Here is a 16,934-nt window from a genome sequence, read left to right as displayed (position 1 = left end):
CGTGCAAAAACCTTGCCGTTTTAGTAGAAGGTTGCTAAAATGTAAAACCTCTTTGTTCATTTCAGATTAAACCCCAGCGAAGTTGAAAGAAACTCGTAGTCGTCAATGGCGTCTGCTCTATGTAGAACTGCAAGCCGTCTTCGTCCCGTGCAGCTTTGTTATCGATTTCGCGCCGTAAGCGATCTACTGTCCCCGTCGTCTCCGTCTCCGGCGTGCATCTCCGATCATGGAGATTTCTCTCTTCACCGATCGGTTCGGCATTTTCTTTTTTCCGTTATCCAAATCTGCTAGGTTTCCTTTTTATAAATTCGATGTTTATTTTTTACAGTTTTTCTCACTTAGCGGTGGAATCGAACGGTTGAAGATGGATCAGAGACGTTTGCTGAGCACTTCTGCTTCTGGTACAACCTCTAAGCCTAGCTCTGGCGAATCGGAAGCGAAATCTTCCGGTGAAAACGAGAAATCTGGTGGATCCGAGGGTTCAGATGGCGGCGGTTCCGATCAGAAAAGCGACCGCGCGTCTGGGAAACACGCGCGTGGAGCGGTACTTTATTGGCTTATTTGGTTTAAGTTAGATCTCTCGTCTCTATGGTGTTTGATTGTGGCATTTTGGTAAATTCACAGCCGGTTTCGTGGATGAGCTTCTTCTTGCTGTTTGCTACTGGAGCTGGATTGGTCTACTACTATGATCGGGAAAAGAAACGTCACATCGAAGGTACTCTTCTTATGGTGAGTTTACTTTTTTTGAAGATATAAATGTAATCAGAACTTGATCATGTAAGCTACCAATGTGTTGCATCATGGAGTCTATTCAGTAATGGAGCTTTGTAATGTATTGTTAGAAAACCCTCCTAATTGAATGCATGATTTGTAGCTTAATGTGCACATGCCTTGGTCCTTGAGTTCAGTTTAGTGACAAGCTTGACATGGTAAAGGAAATGATCACTTCAATCACTCTGTAAATGCTTAGTGATTTCACGTTGACTTGTTGTGAAACCCTGTATCTACTAAAAGCTTTTTGCCTTTTTCTCTGTTTTTATGTGTATATTGACTCGGGTCCTTGTTGTTGCCCCTAGATATAAATACCAATTCTAAAGCGGTCAAGGAGGGACCATCAGCTGGGAAAGCAGCTATTGGAGGACCATTCAGCCTTGTAAGAGATGATGGGAAACGTATCACGGAGAAAGACTTGATGGGAAAATGGACAATCTTATACTTTGGGTTCACTCATTGTCCTGATATCTGTCCTGACGAGCTTATTAAGCTAGCTGCTGCCATTGACAAAATAAGTGAGTTGATGACATTCTTTTTCATTTGTGTGGTTACACATTGCCACATTGGGATATATCGTCTTTAATATTCAATCACATTTTACACAGAGGAAAAGGCAGGAGTAGATGTGGTGCCGGTGTTTATCTCTGTGGATCCTGAAAGAGACACAGTTCAACAAGTACATGAATATGTCAAAGGTAGTCCATCTTTTTAACTCCGTAGTCCGTAAGACACATTCGTTATTTTGAAATGAAAATTCATGTAGTTTAAATATTTTGTTGTAGAGTTTCATCCGAAATTGATCGGTCTGACCGGGACCCCTGAAGAAATCAAATCGGTGGCTCGTTCTTACCGGGTTTACTACATGAAGACGGAAGAGGAAGATTCAGACTATCTCGTTGATCACTCTATAGTCATGTAAGTGTATTTGTTACCCCTTTACACAGTTTTTGTGAGGAATTCTTATCATTATCAGAGTCGACATGGTCAGTCACACATGTTGACATGCACAATATATATATACGATATTCGTGTTATACTTTTGACTGAGTACTGTTTTGTTGTTTTGTTTTGTTTTGTTTTGTTTGGGTTGGAGTTTTAATGTAAAGGACATGTGTTGTATTGTGGGTGAAGGTACTTGATGAGTCCAGAGATGAATTTTGTGAAATTCTACGGGAAGAATCATGACGTTGACTCGTTGACCGACGGTGTTGTAAAAGAGATTCGACAGTACCGGAAGTGAAGAGCTTTCCAAGAACACTTGAAAGGGGAAAAAAATTGATTTAAAACTACATCATTCACCATTTTGGATTTTCTTGTTCATCATTAATAAGAATTTCTCAGTACACATTACACAAACACGAGCTTGTGCTTCCTAGATAAAAGCCATCAACATATGGGGCTTTTAAAGCCTTTGATTTGCTTAAATTTTGAATCAGTATATACATTTTATAGATATTATATTTTGTGGTCATTGTTTATTACAATTTTTAGGGTTGGTGAGATGGGTAATAGCTTTAAGAGCAAACTTCGTGAACAATCGGCATAGATGTTCTCCACTTTGGTGGAGTTGTAAATGAAGCGTATGAATCATAAAGGCCGTAGAGTAATGAAACCAAACTGAAGATATAGTTCTGTATCAGTTGAAAGTAATACATCAATATAATAGAAAAGTAAAGAACGAGACTCAACCACTACGACCTATATTCCTCAGATATTGCTAGACCTCTTGGGCTACGACAGACCCTGATATATTTTTCACTTGTGTTTTTTTTTGAAACATTGGGACAAAAAAACGATGTATTGAAAGAATGATCTGAAATTTTAAACTCAAGCATAGGAAAGTTGTTTTAACGACTCCCTCCTTTTGCCCTTGTAGAGCATAAAAATCGCACGCGGAGACAAGGGACACACCTCACCAAACGTAAATGTATAGAGTTCCTCAAACCGCCAAGGTCGCAGAGGAGACAATGCACACCCATCAAAATCCGTAAAGAGAAGAAAAGCTCACTCACCTGAACAGATATGAAGTAGATTGAATCAGATCAGATGGTGGAAATGCATCACCATACCATATACATATGCCACTACATGACTCAGTATGAAAGAAGGAAGAATAATGAGGGATCAAAAACTCACTTGAATACTGTTGCTTCGTAAGGGATATGCAAACGAACAATGAAGACGCAAACATATATTTAATCACGGCAGTTTTAAGGCTTGCTTCACTTGTGCAAGCTCTGATGGGTGCATCCTACTTATGGCAGAATTGAAGGCATCTCCATGAAGCGTAGAACATGTCTGAAGATTCTCACGCATTGAGTTCTCCAGTGACATTTGGTAAACTGGATCTGAAACTTTGATCTGATTAAGATTGGAAAAGACATTTTGCGTTATAATCAGTTGTTTTCTGGAAAGCTAATTCGTTCAAGACAACAACAAAGGAATGATTAACCTTTACCTGACTTTTCCGCAACTCTTTGCTAGGTGGGGCTTCTTCTCCTTGAGACCTGCCTGAGCTCATTTCACCGCTGGAATTACAAATTGTATGTTTATCAGATAAGAAATACTTTGTGTTGCTAACTTCGCTTGGAAACTATATACTTCTACAAGACAAAATATAACCTTGATTCTTCTTCTGTTAGATCTTTATCTCCACCAAGGATTACGCTGGTGCATGTACTGTTTCCAGAAACACGATAAGTTATGTAATGTAGATAGACAAACAAGTTTTTAATATTCGATTGTGCAAGCCTGTACCTTAGTATTTGATCAAGCTTGTCAAGAACTTGAGGCATTCTAAGTGTAAGTATTATGGAAAGAGCCAATCCAAATGTCTTCTTTTGCATGGGAGTCGCATGATCCACCTGCACAAGAGTAGATGTAATAACAACATTAGTCGGAAATGGAATACACGCTTTGCAACACGCAGAGCAGTTTGGAAACGAGCTATTGTTTGGGATTTAAAAAAAGAGGACAATTTAACAAAAGGTTCCCGCAAGCCCATTATAAAACCAGTTAAAGTTCCAGAAAGCTGATTAAACAACCAGCTATAGTTCAAGATAAGTGCTCCACTGACCTTGTCGAGCCAAATGTCGGTGAGGCAAATGAGTACGTTGTCTTCGATTGTGACCCCTGCTTGTTGGAGTAACAACGAGAGAGATGGCTCAGATGTTAACTGGGCCAAGTATGTGGTGTTCATCACCAGAATCCGTGCCAGAATAGCAGCTGAGGACGCTTTAACTGCAGTCTTGGCCGGATCTCGGTCATCTCCTCCACTCAAGCAAATAATCACCAGTTTCTGAGAGATAACAACAAGCAACTCCATTAAATGTTTCAAGGAAGAATATGAATCTTCCATCAATCAAAAGAAAACTAGAAGTTTACCTGCAAACAGCTGTTGATGAGAGGGGGCACTTCCACAGGAAAACACTATTCCAGACGAGAGAAATATGTTTACATCAGAAAGTTGTTATTTGTCCAAACTTTCATACATATACACATATATAGACAGTCATGACAAAAAATATACACTGTGATGATGCCATAGAAGTTCCATCACTGGTCAATTTATATGTATACGAAAGTAAAAAGATAAATGCAGCGTACATGCAAACTTAACATAAGAATACGTTTCTCATGAAAATTTGTTTCGCAAATTGGAAAGAAAAAATTATACGCACCTGAACTAAGATGTCAATCACCGGAAGAATCGAGAGTAACCCCTTATCATTTACATTTCCAACAATAAGATCAAGAATCTTTGCGACACTTGAAGCATGCATATTAAGAAATTCCCCTCCATTTAAAATGATGTACGATTCCATGATACTGACAGCAACCTACATTTGGTTAAGATGTTAGTGAAAAATTTTGGGGGACATATAGTAAATTTGAATGTCTTAAGGTAGGATTGGCAACATGTTTCAATAGATCTGAGCACACAACACTACGTAATTAATGAATCACGACGTCAACTCCTTGAAAACTTAAAAAGCTAACCTGTAAGTGATCAAAACTTCTTTCAATGATCTCCACCATATAGGGAAAGCATGCTAATAGCTGGGGCACCATCATAGGAGCATAAGAAAGTGTAGTCTCCCATAACTGCATATGCAGAGCAGTGTCATTTTTGTATAATACATCTATATCAGCAGAAAAGAAAGGTTTACGTCTTATCAAGTGGAAACTTACTGCCATGCTATCTTCCAGAAGGTTGAGTGCATCAGGGCTGTTAATGTCAATGCCCTTTTGGAGAATTGGGAGCAGAATGCTATAGCAAATAGGAGACTGATAACCAAGCGCAATCACAAAATTCCGCAGTGCAACAAGAAGCTGAATTTGTAGAAGGCTTTCACCAGAAGATTCCTCCCACACCTGTTCTTTAAGTCAAGCACACAGATAATAAGATTTTATTTGCGCACCAAGATAAAAATAAGTACATACAGAAAAGAATGCCACTATACCTTCTGGAAGAATTGGATTAACTTTTGTGCGTACGGAATGACTTCACTAACATGACCAATAAGAACAGAAATCAAGTTCAGGACTTGAACCTGAGAAAAAGAAAGGATCGTTAAATGGACAGACAGAGATCCGTATGCGTCACTGGAGGAAGTAGAATGACAAGAATGGAGTGCCATAATGAATTTGAAGCAGCTACATCATGTACCTTCGAATCAAATTCTTGAACTTCCTCAACCAGTATGAAACATGACTCCCAACAGATTGGAAGAAGATCACGGAAACTTTGCTCCGAAAAATTCGCATCCTCAACGTGTAAGCATAATGACCTACTAGCTGCCAGCTACATAAGTAAACAGACAATCTCAGAGGCAGCTAAAATACAAAAAAAAAAAACAGGGAAGAAAATCCTATCTAAATGCAAGACAGAAAGATAAACGCAACAATAATGAGATAGGATGAGACTACCTTGACAGCGAGGTCATTGTCTTGCAGCAATTTAATCAAAGAACAATACACTTCTCTTTTTGTGTCATCTTTAATCTGAAAGGTTATTATCATCATCCACAAACCATCAATCAACAAATTTTTAATAGGAAAGCTATTAACAAAGACCAACCGGGAACTAATCCTAGTAGCCCCTTGTTACAAAGTATCCCACAAATTATGCTCTTAGATGATTATTCCTTATTAGGCGAATTGAAACAACATTACCTCTGAAACCCAATGTCCCAATATCATAGCAACTTTTCGGTGGATGATACGCCTATTTGGATGGTCATTTGACAGCTCAAGGGATAATGCACCATTAAACCTGCAGACAGATTATTCGATCATTAAGAACGTTATTTACTTGATTAATAAAAATTTCTTATCACATCACACAGCCATGTTTAAAGGAGATGAAAAACGCCTAGACATTAGAAGATCAAGAGCATACCAATCTCTGAAATTAAGATAATTCGAGAGCTCATAGTAGACGTATGCAGTAGCAGCATATGCTGCATCTTTCAGAAGCAGCGCTGGTGTTATTTCAGTAACCGAAGGGGGGCAGTTATTCATTGCCTCCTGAAGGATGGACACAACAATAGGTCCTAGGAGCTGTGCATAATAATGGAGACAGAAAGAATAAGCATCAACTTATATCAATTAGCAGAGTTCCTATCTCTACTTTTAATAGTTCAGAAGACTTTTCCGAACAGGATGAAGTGCTTACTTGGCTGTAGTTCTCAAACAAAACCATATATAGAGCTTCAGCACAAGGTCTCAATTTCTCAGACCACTGAATCATGTCCTGCTCATGATGAAAGGACTCAGGGTTCTGGTACCACTCCTCTAGGTCACTTGCTGTAAGAACAAAATACCTGTTGGAATGTTGATGATCAAAGTTTAGCAAACTATTTTCAAGACATCATTCAAATAACCACCATAGAATAGTGATTGAATGGAGGCAGGAATACATGACAGCATCACAGTTTACACCAAAACAAATGACTTGATGAATGCAATATTTTACAAGCCAGAAGTCCCCGACAGTAACAATCCCTTCTCATCTATTCCATACACGTCAAATAATTTATCTTTAATGTTAGCTTTATCTATAATCTTAGATAGCTGAGTAAGTCCATACAATATATTCTTATAACTCTACATGAAGAGACTCTAGAACAGAGATACATTGATATATGATCATCATGGGTGTATAAGAATCTCTATTTCATATTACCTTACTAAGAACGCATGAAAAAAATGCAAAACCAACATCGATGCGGCTTTGTAAGTAAGAGGGAGCCAAATAACTTGGAATCATACATCTTATCGTTGGTTAGGGTGTTACCTTCTTACTAGTATGTTGCACAAAAGAACAATCCTTTCATTGGGTAGAAGTGAAGACACAATGCCACTGACTGTGTTTGAAGCATTCTTCTTCCTCTCCTCAAATGTCACCCCATTTTCATTCATCACTCGACCAGTTAGACTAGGCTTGTATTCTTTACATTCAAGCACAGATTTCACCATCACCATACACTGAATAAAAAATTCTTCAAACGGCAACGATGCCTGTTCAGGATCTGTTATCTTGTTTAAGCAGAAATCCACTACGACTGGAAGAACACATTTATCTCCAAATGAATAAGGATGTCTGCTTTGAATTGCGGCTAACACTTTCATCAGCTTGACACATGCCTTCTTTACAAATTCCCAGAATTTAGGATCTCGATTATGAAAAGATGAATCTGCATGAAGACTCCAAACAAGTTAGCAAAAGCGTATATATGTGGGGTGACAGGTTAAAGAGAAGAAAGAGAGGAAAAACATCCTCGTTAATACAGGATTCTATGTGCATGTGTCATATGCATGAGAAAGGAAAAAAGAAAGTGTTCAAAAGCCAAAAAACAAACTCACAATATGGAAGAAACGATTGAGCAGCGTTCAAGAGCACAGGCGAGACTTCTTTCACTGGTTTAATCTCCTACGAGAAAAGAGTTAGATGTATATTATATATCTGCATGTAGAGTAAATGTCTGAGAGCAATAACGAATTCTATATTCCAAAATAGTTATCCATCTATTAAGGTTACAATCAGCTTAACTATCGGAAGATAGCAGAAGAAATAGGGGGCACCATTGAAAATATACCACTAAAAGGAGAAGTATAGTGTGTCTACCTGTATACTTTTGGCATCGCTTTGAAATCCTGAGATTATGAGTTGTCGCACTATTTTCAAACATAAAAACCACCTCTCACAAGTCAGGAAAAGCTCATCGTGATGCTGCTCAGCACTATTTGAACCATAGCTCTGAACCATTGTTGAAAAGCCACGTAGAATTGTTTGGACATCAGTTTGCCAGAGGTGCCAACAAAAGTCGAAGAGTTGCGACGAGATCTGCCAATCAATAAAACTGGACCACGTCATTAACTATTAAAAAAAAAATCCACTCTCCGGTCCTACAATAAGTACATGCAAGAGGAGAAAAGAAATTGATAACGGGATGAAGACAGAGTAGCAGACACACCTCAGCGAAATTTCTCTGATCTGCCGTGAGACGTTTAGTAGACAATTCCTTCAGGGTTCGAAAAAGGATCATAAAGATTCTGTGAGAAGCAAGAACGTCAGCCGAGTGAAGCTGTTGCGCTAGTACCGAAAAGAGGTCAGGCCTAAAAAATCATGAAGCAAGAAAAAAACAGTTATTTTACTAAGAAAGATACTATCACCAGTTAATTTGAGTTATGAAGAAACTGCTGACCATTCCTTAGGATAGTCAAAGCGGGCTATCTTCGATATGAGAACAGCCAGCATTTCCGCTATCTGCCATAAAGCCACAAAAAATGAGATACATTTCCACTAAATGTCGTAGTCGATGCAGTCACAAAAAGCAAAACGTTACAACACCTTGTAGTTCTCTTCTCGCAAGTGAGACAACAGCTTCTGCCTCAGATGAATCTTCTCCTCGTTGCTTATACCCCTGTGAAAATCGCCAACAAGAGTGTCAACAACGTCTTAAACAAATTTACAAATCTCACGCCATTACACATCTAAAAGTCTAAACTAGCCAGCTAAGTGTAATCTAGACTCTACTCTAGTCCAAGTTGAAGCACTCTGATCTCAACTTGCAATTTGATTGCAATTATCAGTAGAGAAGAGCTTACGAAGCGTTTCGTCTGCTCTTCCAATAACGGTTGATACTGTTCTTGAAATACACAGACGCCATCAATCTAACGTCCACGTGAGACACCAAATCCTTAGACGCAATCACTTCCTGCAAACCAAAACGAGAGGCAATGAGTAATCGAGCTAATCCACAAGAGCATTTAGGTTTAGAAGAAACGAACCATGAGGCAAGAGCAGAATCCAGGCCTGCTCTCCGACTGAGCCAGAGCCGCCTCCGCCGGCCGCCGAACGTTCTCGTCGCCGCTCATAGAGTTTGCTAGCAATGAGTACATAGCCGGTAAATCGGAAGCTGACAACGCCATCAGATCCGTGACCTAATAATCCAAAGGAAGCCTCGAGGATGAACCCTAGGGGGTTTGGTTTGAGACGACGATGATGAAATCGCACGGCGGAGAAAAAGAAGATCGTCTCCTTCCACGTCGGCTTCTTCCTCCGTCTGTTCAACCTCTCTCTCTCTCTCTCTCCTCTCAAGCTCTCTGAATCATGTAAACAACAATGCAACAAAGGACAATGAACTTTTTCTTTTTCATTTTCTTTTTTTCACAGTCAAATGAAAATAAATACTTACCGTCGCATTTTGATCGGATTCCGATCACCGAGCCGGGGACTTTAACTTGGGCCTTTTGTCCAATATTAAAAGGCCCAATTATTATAGCGCGTGTTGCTGTGGGAGCGTGACTGACAATAATCTTTGCTTGCTAGAATCTTATTGGTCGAGATACGTGGGAAATCATCATATTTGCCACGTGTAAATCCCCGCCTTAAATTAAACTGAAACCCACCGGAATTTATTTTCAAAACAGCCCCAACACTTTTGTAGTGACTAATTTTCCCCCACTAACTTCTTAACATAATTTAAGAACTGTGTGCTCTTTTGTAACATTTAAAATTAATGGGCACATTCTAAAATTAATTAATAATAGTAAGGGCATGCTTAAAATACGCAATGCTTCTTTAAACCCAGAGAACCTATTTAAGGAAATATCCTCTCTCGAATTTTCTCGAAACGTAGAGCTCTCTGTGAATAATATACACCGTTCCGAACAAGAAGAAGAAGAACCAGAAGATAAAGAGAGAACAATAAGAAGAAGAAGAAGAAGATTCGCAGGCTATTCTAACAGGATGGTGAGAACGCAGTTGGTGGTATCTGTTGTGCTTGTCTCGACATTGTTGCTGTTGAATGCAGAAGCCAAAACCGTTGATCCCTACAAGGTAACATCACGATTCTTCTGTAGTTTGCAGTGATGAGTTTTAATTGAAATCGAAACCGGTCGACTTCGATTTGGTTAGGTTTTGCTAGAGTTTCCTTAAGGTTTCATACGTTTGATGTGACTTTTCAGGTTCTTGGAGTATCTCGAGATGCAAAGCCGCGTGAAATCCAGAAAGCTTTCCACAAGTGCGTACCTTTCTATTTCTATTATACTCACTTGTTAAGTTGAGAATTCAAAACCAATGATACAAGAATCTCAAATGATTTCTTTTGTTTTATAGGCAATCTCTGAAATATCATCCAGATAAAAACAAAAATAAGGGTGCTCAGGAGAAGTTTGCTGAGATTAATAATGGTAAGTATCTATCTTAGTACTTTAAGAGACTGTTCTTGCTTTGTAGCCATGCTTCAATCGTTTAAACTGGATGTATGTTGATCTGATTTGTGTGCAACAGCTTATGAGATCTTGTCTGATGAAGAGAAGAGGAAGAACTATGATCTTTATGGGGATGAAAAGGGACAGCCTGGATTTGGGTCAGGCTTCCCCGGAGGTAATGGTGGCGGGTATTCATATTCTTCAGGTGGTGGACAGGGTGGTGGTTTCAATTTTGGAGGACCGGGTGGATGGCAGAATATGGGCGGTGGTGGTGGCGGTGGGGGCGGTTCCAAATCGTTTTCCTTCTCATTTGGCGGTGGTGGTGGCGGTCCTAGTGCTAGTGGAAGTTCCTTTGGTTTTGGGATGGATGATATCTTTTCCATGTTTGGCGGCGGTGGTGGTGGTGCTAAAGGAAGAGATCAGTTTGGTGGATTTGGTGGGTTTGGTGGCGGCTCATCAAAGGCTGAGTCTGGGTCAAAGAGAGGTTCGGTTGCAACTGTCAAAACCGTAACTTCTCAGGTTTATAAGAAAGACATTGTGGACCAAGGGATGACTTGGCTTTTGCTGTCTTATCTTCCATCTCAAAGAGGAACCCAGTACCATGAATCGGTCATAGAGGAAGTTGCTGAGTCACTGCAAGGAGCGTTAAAGGTAAAAACATGTGCTTGATGAGCGTAGTTTAGTTAATTTTAGTTGTGAACATGGTTGATCTTCATGTTTTGGATTTTGTTTACAGGTTGGGCGTATAAACTGTGAAACAGAATCCTCTCTTTGCAAACAACTTGGCGTAGTTCCTCGCAGGGCTCCAAGGCTGTTTGTTTATTCATACACATCTAGTGGTAAAGCTACTTTAGCAGAATATACTGAGGAGCTTGTTGCAAAGAAGGTGAAAAGCTTCTGCCAGGAACATCTACCGAGATTCTCAAAAAAGGTTGACCTGAACACCTTCGATGTCTCTGCTATTAGCTCACAAGGGATTCCTAGAGTTATGCTCTTGTCAACAAAGAAAGACACTCCTGTCATCTGGCGTGTTCTTAGTGGCTTGTACAATGGACGCTTTGTCTTCTACAACACAGAGGTATGTTACATTTTTGGCTTTGAATCTCCTGGTCCTAGAACTTATGGGTGGTTTCTTGGTTCCTGTCATGATCTTGTAGGTTCATGATGCTTCTGATCCGAAGGTTAAGAACCTAGGTGTTGACGCGTTTCCAGCGATAGTTGGCTGGTCATCAAATGGTGAGAAGCAAGTCTTGAAGACAGGGATCACTGTGAAAAATCTGAAATCAGCTGTCCAGGAGATTGGTAAATTGCTAGAAGGGTTTGAGAAAAAGAACAAAAAGGCCTCTTCAAATAGTCAGTCAGGCCAAGGAAAGAGTGAGCCCGTAGAAAAGATACATCTTCTCTCGAGAACAAATTTCGATTCCATTTGTGGAGAGAAGGTTCCTGTTTGTATCATCGGTGCTTTCAGATCTCCACAGGGTAAAGAGAAGCTGCACTCAATATTGTCGAAGGTAAGCAATTGCTCTATGAATAGACCTTTTTGGTTCTTTGACATGATTGATTAATAGTTCTCTTGGCTCTGCTCTTTGTTCAGGTGTCGCAGAAGTCTTTGTCTAGACGACAAGCTTCGGGAACAGGCTCTCAGGACACCGTTTCCTATTCCCTTGTAGACGCGGCAAAACAATCTTCGTTCTTGAGTTCATTTGACAAATCAGAGTTCAAAGCATCTGATAAGCTTCTAATAGCATACAAGCCTAAACGAGGCAAGTTTGCTACATTTAAAGGCGACATGACAATGGAAGAAGCTGAGAAATTCGTAGCGGCTGTTCTGAACGGAGACATACAGTTCACAAAGACAAGACAGAAACCTCAGATCAAGTGAAAGTTTTGTTTCCTCAGGGGTTAGTTTACATGAGTCCTGTGGAGGTTCTTGTAATTGGAGTCTGTGATGAAATAGTTTTATAGGAATAGAGTTTACATAAACATGGAACTGAGGTTAATTTGTAATTATTATGAATGTAAACACTCTGGAGCATAATGCTCTAGAAGAGTATAATGATGGTTGGTTCACAATCACACAACAATTGTCCTAACTCCTAAGTGAAGAAGTAAGTTGCACTCTTGAGATCAGAATCACCAATTTTTTATGAACCCTTCCAGACCTCGGATTCCGAAAACCGGAGAAAAAAATCATTAAAACCGGCGAACCAGTCTTTCCTTACTAAACCGGTAGTCTTCTGGTTCAAGTTAAAATTAAAACCCTCTGGCCGAGTCAGAGGGTGTGTGTTTAATCAGCAAAAGAAAAACCCTGATTCTTCTTCTCCACATTGTCGCGACTTCTGGTGTTCTCTTCTCATCTTCCTCGCGAATTCGATTTGCAGGTAGTCGTTACACAGCTCAGCTTTAACTTTCAGGTTATTAGAATCATTATAGTTTCATGAATAGATTAGAGTTTAGCTCACTTGTTTCAGCTTATCTTGAGATCATGTTCACTAGATAGGATCATGAATTGACAATGCTATGTTGTTCCACACTTACAAGCCCATGAATCCATTAAGGTTCAGCATAGTTTGAGATTGTGTCGGGTTGTCAATGCTATGTTTTTTAGAACGTATTATTTTATCAAAAATGGTTTTTCAGTCTGTTATAATCTTATTGGTGGGTTTAGATTAAACAATCTTTAAGGTTATTGTAAGACTAATCGATGGGTTGTGTCATTTTTGTAATATTAGAGGATGTATAAACCGTTTTGGTGTTGTTGCAGATGGTTATATGCGTGTTGCTGAGCATCATATATTAGTAGATAGGCCATCTTAGACATCATGGGAATCCAAAATCTTTTATGGCAAGTGACGAAGAAAGCATTCACTGGAGGTATCATAGGGGTTACTATTTCAGATAGATGTTGTAGCGTTGTTCCCGTGAGAGGAGATTCCATGTCTCCCACTTTGAATCCCCAGAGAAATTCTTATTTAGGTAAGTGTTTGTTAGAAGAAAATGCTCCGAAATTAATTTTGTTTGATCCATACTTCCTTCTTATTAGACTTTTAATTCTTGATGCAGATGATTATGTTTTGGTAGAGAAATTTTGCCTTCAGGATTACAAGTTTGTGCGTGGTGATGTTGTAGTGTTCAGGTATGTTCCCTCTAATGCCAAGCCACTTTTGAGTTGTCCTTTAAAAAGAGATGATAAACTATATAATGAGTAATACTTGATTTACTACATGTTGGTCACTTGTTATGTCTTTTATTGAACACTTACAGCATTGGCAAATGTTATTAAAAAATTAGTTCACTAGAGCCTTACAAAAAGCTGTACCTTTTAAATATGTTGGCCATGGAATCAAACTCTTTGGATTCAATTTTTTTTCTTTTGCTTCCAAAGCTCCGTGTTTTTTTTTCTGGTTCGTTCAGGTCTCAAATATGTTTCATAATGTTTCTCCGACATTGTGATATATTTTGAATTACATAATTGAGGTTCTGACAATGGGATATTTTATATTTGTGACAGCTCTCCCACTCATTTCAAGGATAAATACATAAAGAGGATAGTGGGGCTGCCTGGGGAATGGATAAGTAGTTCACGGGATGTGATCAGAGTCCCAGAAGGACATTGTTGGGTAGAAGGAGATAACAAAGCTTCCAGCTTAGACTCAAGAACCTTTGGCCCTGTAAGTTCTCTGCTTCTTCAAAGAATCAGGTGATATTCTTCAAGGCTTGTCACTTGTGACTGATGCGTATAAAACTTGTTAATGCAGATTCCTTTGGGTTTAATTAGAGGACGGGTGACTAGTGTGGTGTGGCCACCTCAGAGAGTAAGCAAGATTAGTTGATAAAGAGAAGGAGAAGAAAGGAAGAGAAGGTAAAGTTTCTTCCTCCTCCATACGAATATTCCCTTTTCCTCAAGATTCTTTATCGTGGAATCTGCTTTACACCAAAAGAATGATGATTTTATCAGAAAGATTGAAAATTCGGTTTTTTGTTTTCCATTTTTCCACAATTGTAGAACTGCGTGCTCGCGCTTTTTGTAGTGTGCATTTTATATAATCAAATGGGTCTATTCATCTCCATGTTCCTCAAGATTCTCTACGAAAATAAGTGTGAGCTAGAACTAAAACTCGAAAACCTTTACTTCTCGTACCGGAATCAAAAGTCTCATTATTTTGTCTTGGACGCGATGTAAAGGTTTTAGTTCTAGCTCACACTTACTTTGGTTCTGGTTAGCTACGGTTATCTAGCAAAATTTATTTATTGAACCGGTTATCTTGCTGGTTAAAAACTCCATTAATTGAAACTGAACCTAATCCACTACTCATAACCCGTGGGGATAGAGATAATCAGATAAGTAACAAGTGTCATTCGTTAATTTAATTTGCTTGGAGAGAACGGCCATGGGCCGTAGTAGCCCTTGCTATTTAATCCAAAAAAAAAAAGAATATTATAAATGCATGAGAAAAAATTCGAAACATTTCTCTCTGGGCGTTTCTCCTTCGGGTAAGATCAGTTTTTGGCTTTTCGTCCTCGATTTTCCTCTGGCGTAAGATTTTTTTCTCTTCTTCGCTTGAAAATTCCTGGGAGATAGATCAATTTTAGTTTCCGTTTCTCTCTCCCTCCTACTTTATTGTCACTGGGCGTCTTGCGAAGTACGCAAGTTTCTAGTATTTACCTTTTTGATCGGAAGCTTTTTATTTTATTTCCCGAGATGAACGCGCTTGATATTTGATTGTGTTCTACGCGTTTGTGGTAATTTTTCTCCACCATCGTTATTCGTTGGTTTATTTCTGTGTTCAATCGACGCTCCTTAGTTTTATTGGCGTATCGGATTAGAATCTGTTGACGGAGAATTGAGATCTATTGGTGTTTTTCTTTTGGGTGTGTGTGTGTGTTAAGATAGGTGGATTTGTTGAAGATGGGAAGACTATTCGTGATCGACCTCCAAGGAGAAACTTATAGCTGTAAACATTGCCACACACCTTTCGCACTTACCGATGATCTCATCTCCAAGGTTTGTTACTCATTTCTTTGAATTTTTCTACTCCACGCCTTGTGTTTTCAGTGCTTCCATCTCAATTTTACTGCATTATTTGCTATCCAATATTTGATTCATTGTTAACCTTTGCAAGAGTGATTCCTTCAATGCCCCTATTATCTTCAATGCTTCCCTATCCACTTGTGGTTGTAACAACAATATGCACAACTACTTCTCAGAGATTATATTTTCTTCTAAACTCTGTTTGAACCACACACAACTTTCATTTTTGAACTCTGATCAAATATCAACATTGGAATGGAAACTGACCCTTCAAAAATCTTGTTGATCCTCTCGAATTGACATTGAGACCAGATGATTGAACACATACAACCCTCTCATTTTCTTGTTTTGCTTTTCCTGTTTGGATTGATGAAACACACCATGCTTTTGTTCATATTTGAATGTTTATCAACTAATGTTTCATGATCTGATTGTGTATTGTTTGCAGTCATTTCACTGCAAGCATGGAAGGGCTTATCTTTTCGAAAACGTGTAAGTTGTTACTACTTTGAAGATGAATCTGATCAAACCATTGAATCCTCCTGACAAGGCTCCCTTTTTTGATAACCAAATCTCTTTTTGGGGATGTCGTTAGTGTCAATGTGACTGTTGGAGAGATGGAGCATCGCATCATGATGACTGGCTGGCACACTGTTGCTGACATCTTCTGCGTTTGCTGTGGCTCTCTCGTTGGCTGGAAATACGTACAAAATACTACAAGAAAAACTCATTCTTCTCAACAACTTCCTTTTTGATTCTTGATGCTGATTCTCATTTTGTCCCACAGGAGATCGCATACGAAAAGTCTCAGAAATACAAAGAAGGAAAATTCATCATTGAAAGGTTTTTGACCATTCAACATTTGACTTCTTAATATCTCTCAATACTCCAAACAAAAAGACCATCACAAAGCTTACGTTGGAAGTGGTGTAATCAATGGTGAGCAGGTTTAAAGTGCTTGGACCCGATGGAGGCGGGTACGACATGAACGAGGACGAGCCCATGATTGGAAGTGACGAAGAATAAAACGGGCTTCCCTTTTCTTTTTACCAGCCCATAGTTATTGGAGATACTTGGCAAGTGATCAATGCAAAAACTCCACAATTTTTTTCGGGTAAGCAACCAAATATTTATAAACTTAATTGTAATGAGGAGTACTAAAATCGTTTTCAGACACTAACTTTAGTATATGCATGCTTCTACTTGCATGCCTCTTGTAACAAGAATCTATATAAATGAATTTCCTAGCGAAAATATAGATTTTATCTGGACACCTTACTGAAAGCGACACATTAACTTAGTGATGAAGACAACTGCGAGCTACATAACATGGTTTTATGTGGTTGAAATGGAAGACTAATCGAACGACGAAGAGTTTTCTTTTAAGCTATGTTTCCTAGTTTGTCGT

At 39.1% G+C, this 16,934-nt stretch overlaps 5 protein-coding genes across 6 annotated transcripts; 4 read left to right on the top strand and 1 right to left on the bottom strand.

The window, feature by feature from the left end:
• Window positions 1-18: 18 nt before the first annotated feature.
• On the top strand, window positions 19-2,245 carry LOC106397319 (protein SCO1 homolog 1, mitochondrial). Its single transcript, XM_013837902.3, has 7 exons — window positions 19-252; window positions 329-544; window positions 625-715; window positions 1,077-1,289; window positions 1,380-1,469; window positions 1,557-1,689; window positions 1,906-2,245. Exons 1-7 carry the CDS (start codon window positions 106-108, stop codon window positions 2,012-2,014), a joined length of 999 nt encoding a protein of 332 aa, XP_013693356.2. The 5' UTR covers window positions 19-105; the 3' UTR covers window positions 2,015-2,245.
• Window positions 2,246-2,378: 133 nt separating this feature from the next.
• Window positions 2,379-9,439, bottom strand: LOC111215806 (importin-11). The gene is made up of 24 exons (XM_022719898.2): window positions 9,070-9,439; window positions 8,887-8,996; window positions 8,630-8,702; window positions 8,484-8,545; window positions 8,253-8,394; window positions 7,904-8,122; window positions 7,642-7,708; window positions 7,073-7,472; window positions 6,452-6,599; window positions 6,176-6,336; window positions 5,950-6,049; window positions 5,704-5,778; window positions 5,444-5,578; window positions 5,238-5,327; window positions 4,966-5,148; window positions 4,774-4,878; window positions 4,455-4,613; window positions 4,159-4,203; window positions 3,851-4,072; window positions 3,532-3,638; window positions 3,397-3,453; window positions 3,233-3,302; window positions 2,911-3,135; window positions 2,379-2,786 (listed from the first exon to the last, which is right to left on the bottom strand). The coding sequence occupies exons 1-23, from the start codon at window positions 9,208-9,210 to the stop codon at window positions 2,974-2,976; spliced, it is 3,033 nt and encodes a 1,010-aa protein (XP_022575619.1). The 5' UTR covers window positions 9,211-9,439; the 3' UTR covers window positions 2,379-2,786; window positions 2,911-2,973.
• A 446-nt stretch (window positions 9,440-9,885) lies between these two features.
• LOC111215805 (dnaJ protein ERDJ3A) lies at window positions 9,886-12,578 on the top strand. The gene is made up of 7 exons (XM_048780040.1): window positions 9,886-10,120; window positions 10,249-10,304; window positions 10,400-10,473; window positions 10,574-11,145; window positions 11,231-11,572; window positions 11,652-12,005; window positions 12,089-12,578. Exons 1-7 carry the CDS (start codon window positions 10,031-10,033, stop codon window positions 12,374-12,376), a joined length of 1,776 nt encoding a protein of 591 aa, XP_048635997.1. The 5' UTR covers window positions 9,886-10,030; the 3' UTR covers window positions 12,377-12,578.
• A 172-nt stretch (window positions 12,579-12,750) lies between these two features.
• LOC111197982 (mitochondrial inner membrane protease subunit 2) lies at window positions 12,751-14,562 on the top strand. Of its 2 annotated transcripts, none has more exons than XM_022719888.2 (5): window positions 12,751-12,875; window positions 13,259-13,470; window positions 13,558-13,630; window positions 14,006-14,165; window positions 14,253-14,562. In XM_022719888.2, the coding sequence occupies exons 2-5, from the start codon at window positions 13,317-13,319 to the stop codon at window positions 14,325-14,327; spliced, it is 462 nt and encodes a 153-aa protein (XP_022575609.1). In that variant the 5' UTR covers window positions 12,751-12,875; window positions 13,259-13,316; the 3' UTR covers window positions 14,328-14,562. The 2 variants fall into 2 exon arrangements, with proteins under 2 accessions (XP_022575609.1, XP_022575610.1); XM_022719889.2 differs by having other exon boundaries at window positions 12,783-12,908.
• An 828-nt stretch (window positions 14,563-15,390) lies between these two features.
• LOC111197981 (protein yippee-like At3g08990) lies at window positions 15,391-16,791 on the top strand. Its single transcript, XM_022719894.2, has 5 exons — window positions 15,391-15,499; window positions 15,975-16,018; window positions 16,122-16,230; window positions 16,314-16,369; window positions 16,474-16,791. Exons 1-5 carry the CDS (start codon window positions 15,404-15,406, stop codon window positions 16,550-16,552), a joined length of 384 nt encoding a protein of 127 aa, XP_022575615.2. The 5' UTR covers window positions 15,391-15,403; the 3' UTR covers window positions 16,553-16,791.
• Window positions 16,792-16,934: the final 143 nt, after the last annotated feature.

Source organism: Brassica napus, chromosome A5, assembly GCF_020379485.1.
Source record: "Brassica napus cultivar Da-Ae chromosome A5, Da-Ae, whole genome shotgun sequence".
NCBI classification, from domain to species: Eukaryota; Viridiplantae; Streptophyta; class Magnoliopsida; order Brassicales; family Brassicaceae; genus Brassica; species Brassica napus.
The sequence above is the reverse complement of the archived record's forward strand: the minus strand, read 5'-3'. Positions and strand labels throughout refer to the sequence as shown.

Excerpts from the sequence above, each read along its gene's own strand:
- LOC106397319 (XM_013837902.3), top strand. The coding sequence starts at position 106 with ATGGCGTCTGCTCTATGTAGAACTGCAAGCCGTCTTCGTCCCGTGCAG. Across the intron at positions 545-624 it reads GGAAACACGCGCGTGGAGCG|CCGGTTTCGTGGATGAGCTT; the intron begins GTACTTTATTGG and ends GTAAATTCACAG. Across the intron at positions 1,290-1,379 it reads TGCTGCCATTGACAAAATAA|AGGAAAAGGCAGGAGTAGAT; the intron begins GTGAGTTGATGA and ends CATTTTACACAG.
- LOC111215806 (XM_022719898.2), bottom strand. The coding sequence starts at position 9,210 with ATGGCGTTGTCAGCTTCCGATTTACCGGCTATGTACTCATTGCTAGCA. Across the intron at positions 6,600-7,072 it reads TGCAACATACTAGTAAGAAG|GTATTTTGTTCTTACAGCAA; the intron begins GTAACACCCTAA and ends ACATTCCAACAG. Across the intron at positions 5,779-5,949 it reads TGGGACATTGGGTTTCAGAG|ATTAAAGATGACACAAAAAG; the intron begins GTAATGTTGTTT and ends ATAACCTTTCAG.
- LOC111215805 (XM_048780040.1), top strand. The coding sequence starts at position 10,031 with ATGGTGAGAACGCAGTTGGTGGTATCTGTTGTGCTTGTCTCGACATTG. Across the intron at positions 10,474-10,573 it reads GTTTGCTGAGATTAATAATG|CTTATGAGATCTTGTCTGAT; the intron begins GTAAGTATCTAT and ends TGTGTGCAACAG. Across the intron at positions 11,573-11,651 it reads TTGTCTTCTACAACACAGAG|GTTCATGATGCTTCTGATCC; the intron begins GTATGTTACATT and ends ATGATCTTGTAG.
- LOC111197982 (XM_022719888.2), top strand. The coding sequence starts at position 13,317 with ATGGGAATCCAAAATCTTTTATGGCAAGTGACGAAGAAAGCATTCACT. Across the intron at positions 13,631-14,005 it reads GGTGATGTTGTAGTGTTCAG|CTCTCCCACTCATTTCAAGG; the intron begins GTATGTTCCCTC and ends TATTTGTGACAG. Across the intron at positions 14,166-14,252 it reads ACTCAAGAACCTTTGGCCCT|ATTCCTTTGGGTTTAATTAG; the intron begins GTAAGTTCTCTG and ends TTGTTAATGCAG.
- LOC111197981 (XM_022719894.2), top strand. The coding sequence starts at position 15,404 with ATGGGAAGACTATTCGTGATCGACCTCCAAGGAGAAACTTATAGCTGT. Across the intron at positions 16,019-16,121 it reads GCTTATCTTTTCGAAAACGT|TGTCAATGTGACTGTTGGAG; the intron begins GTAAGTTGTTAC and ends GGATGTCGTTAG. Across the intron at positions 16,231-16,313 it reads CTCTCGTTGGCTGGAAATAC|GAGATCGCATACGAAAAGTC; the intron begins GTACAAAATACT and ends TTTGTCCCACAG.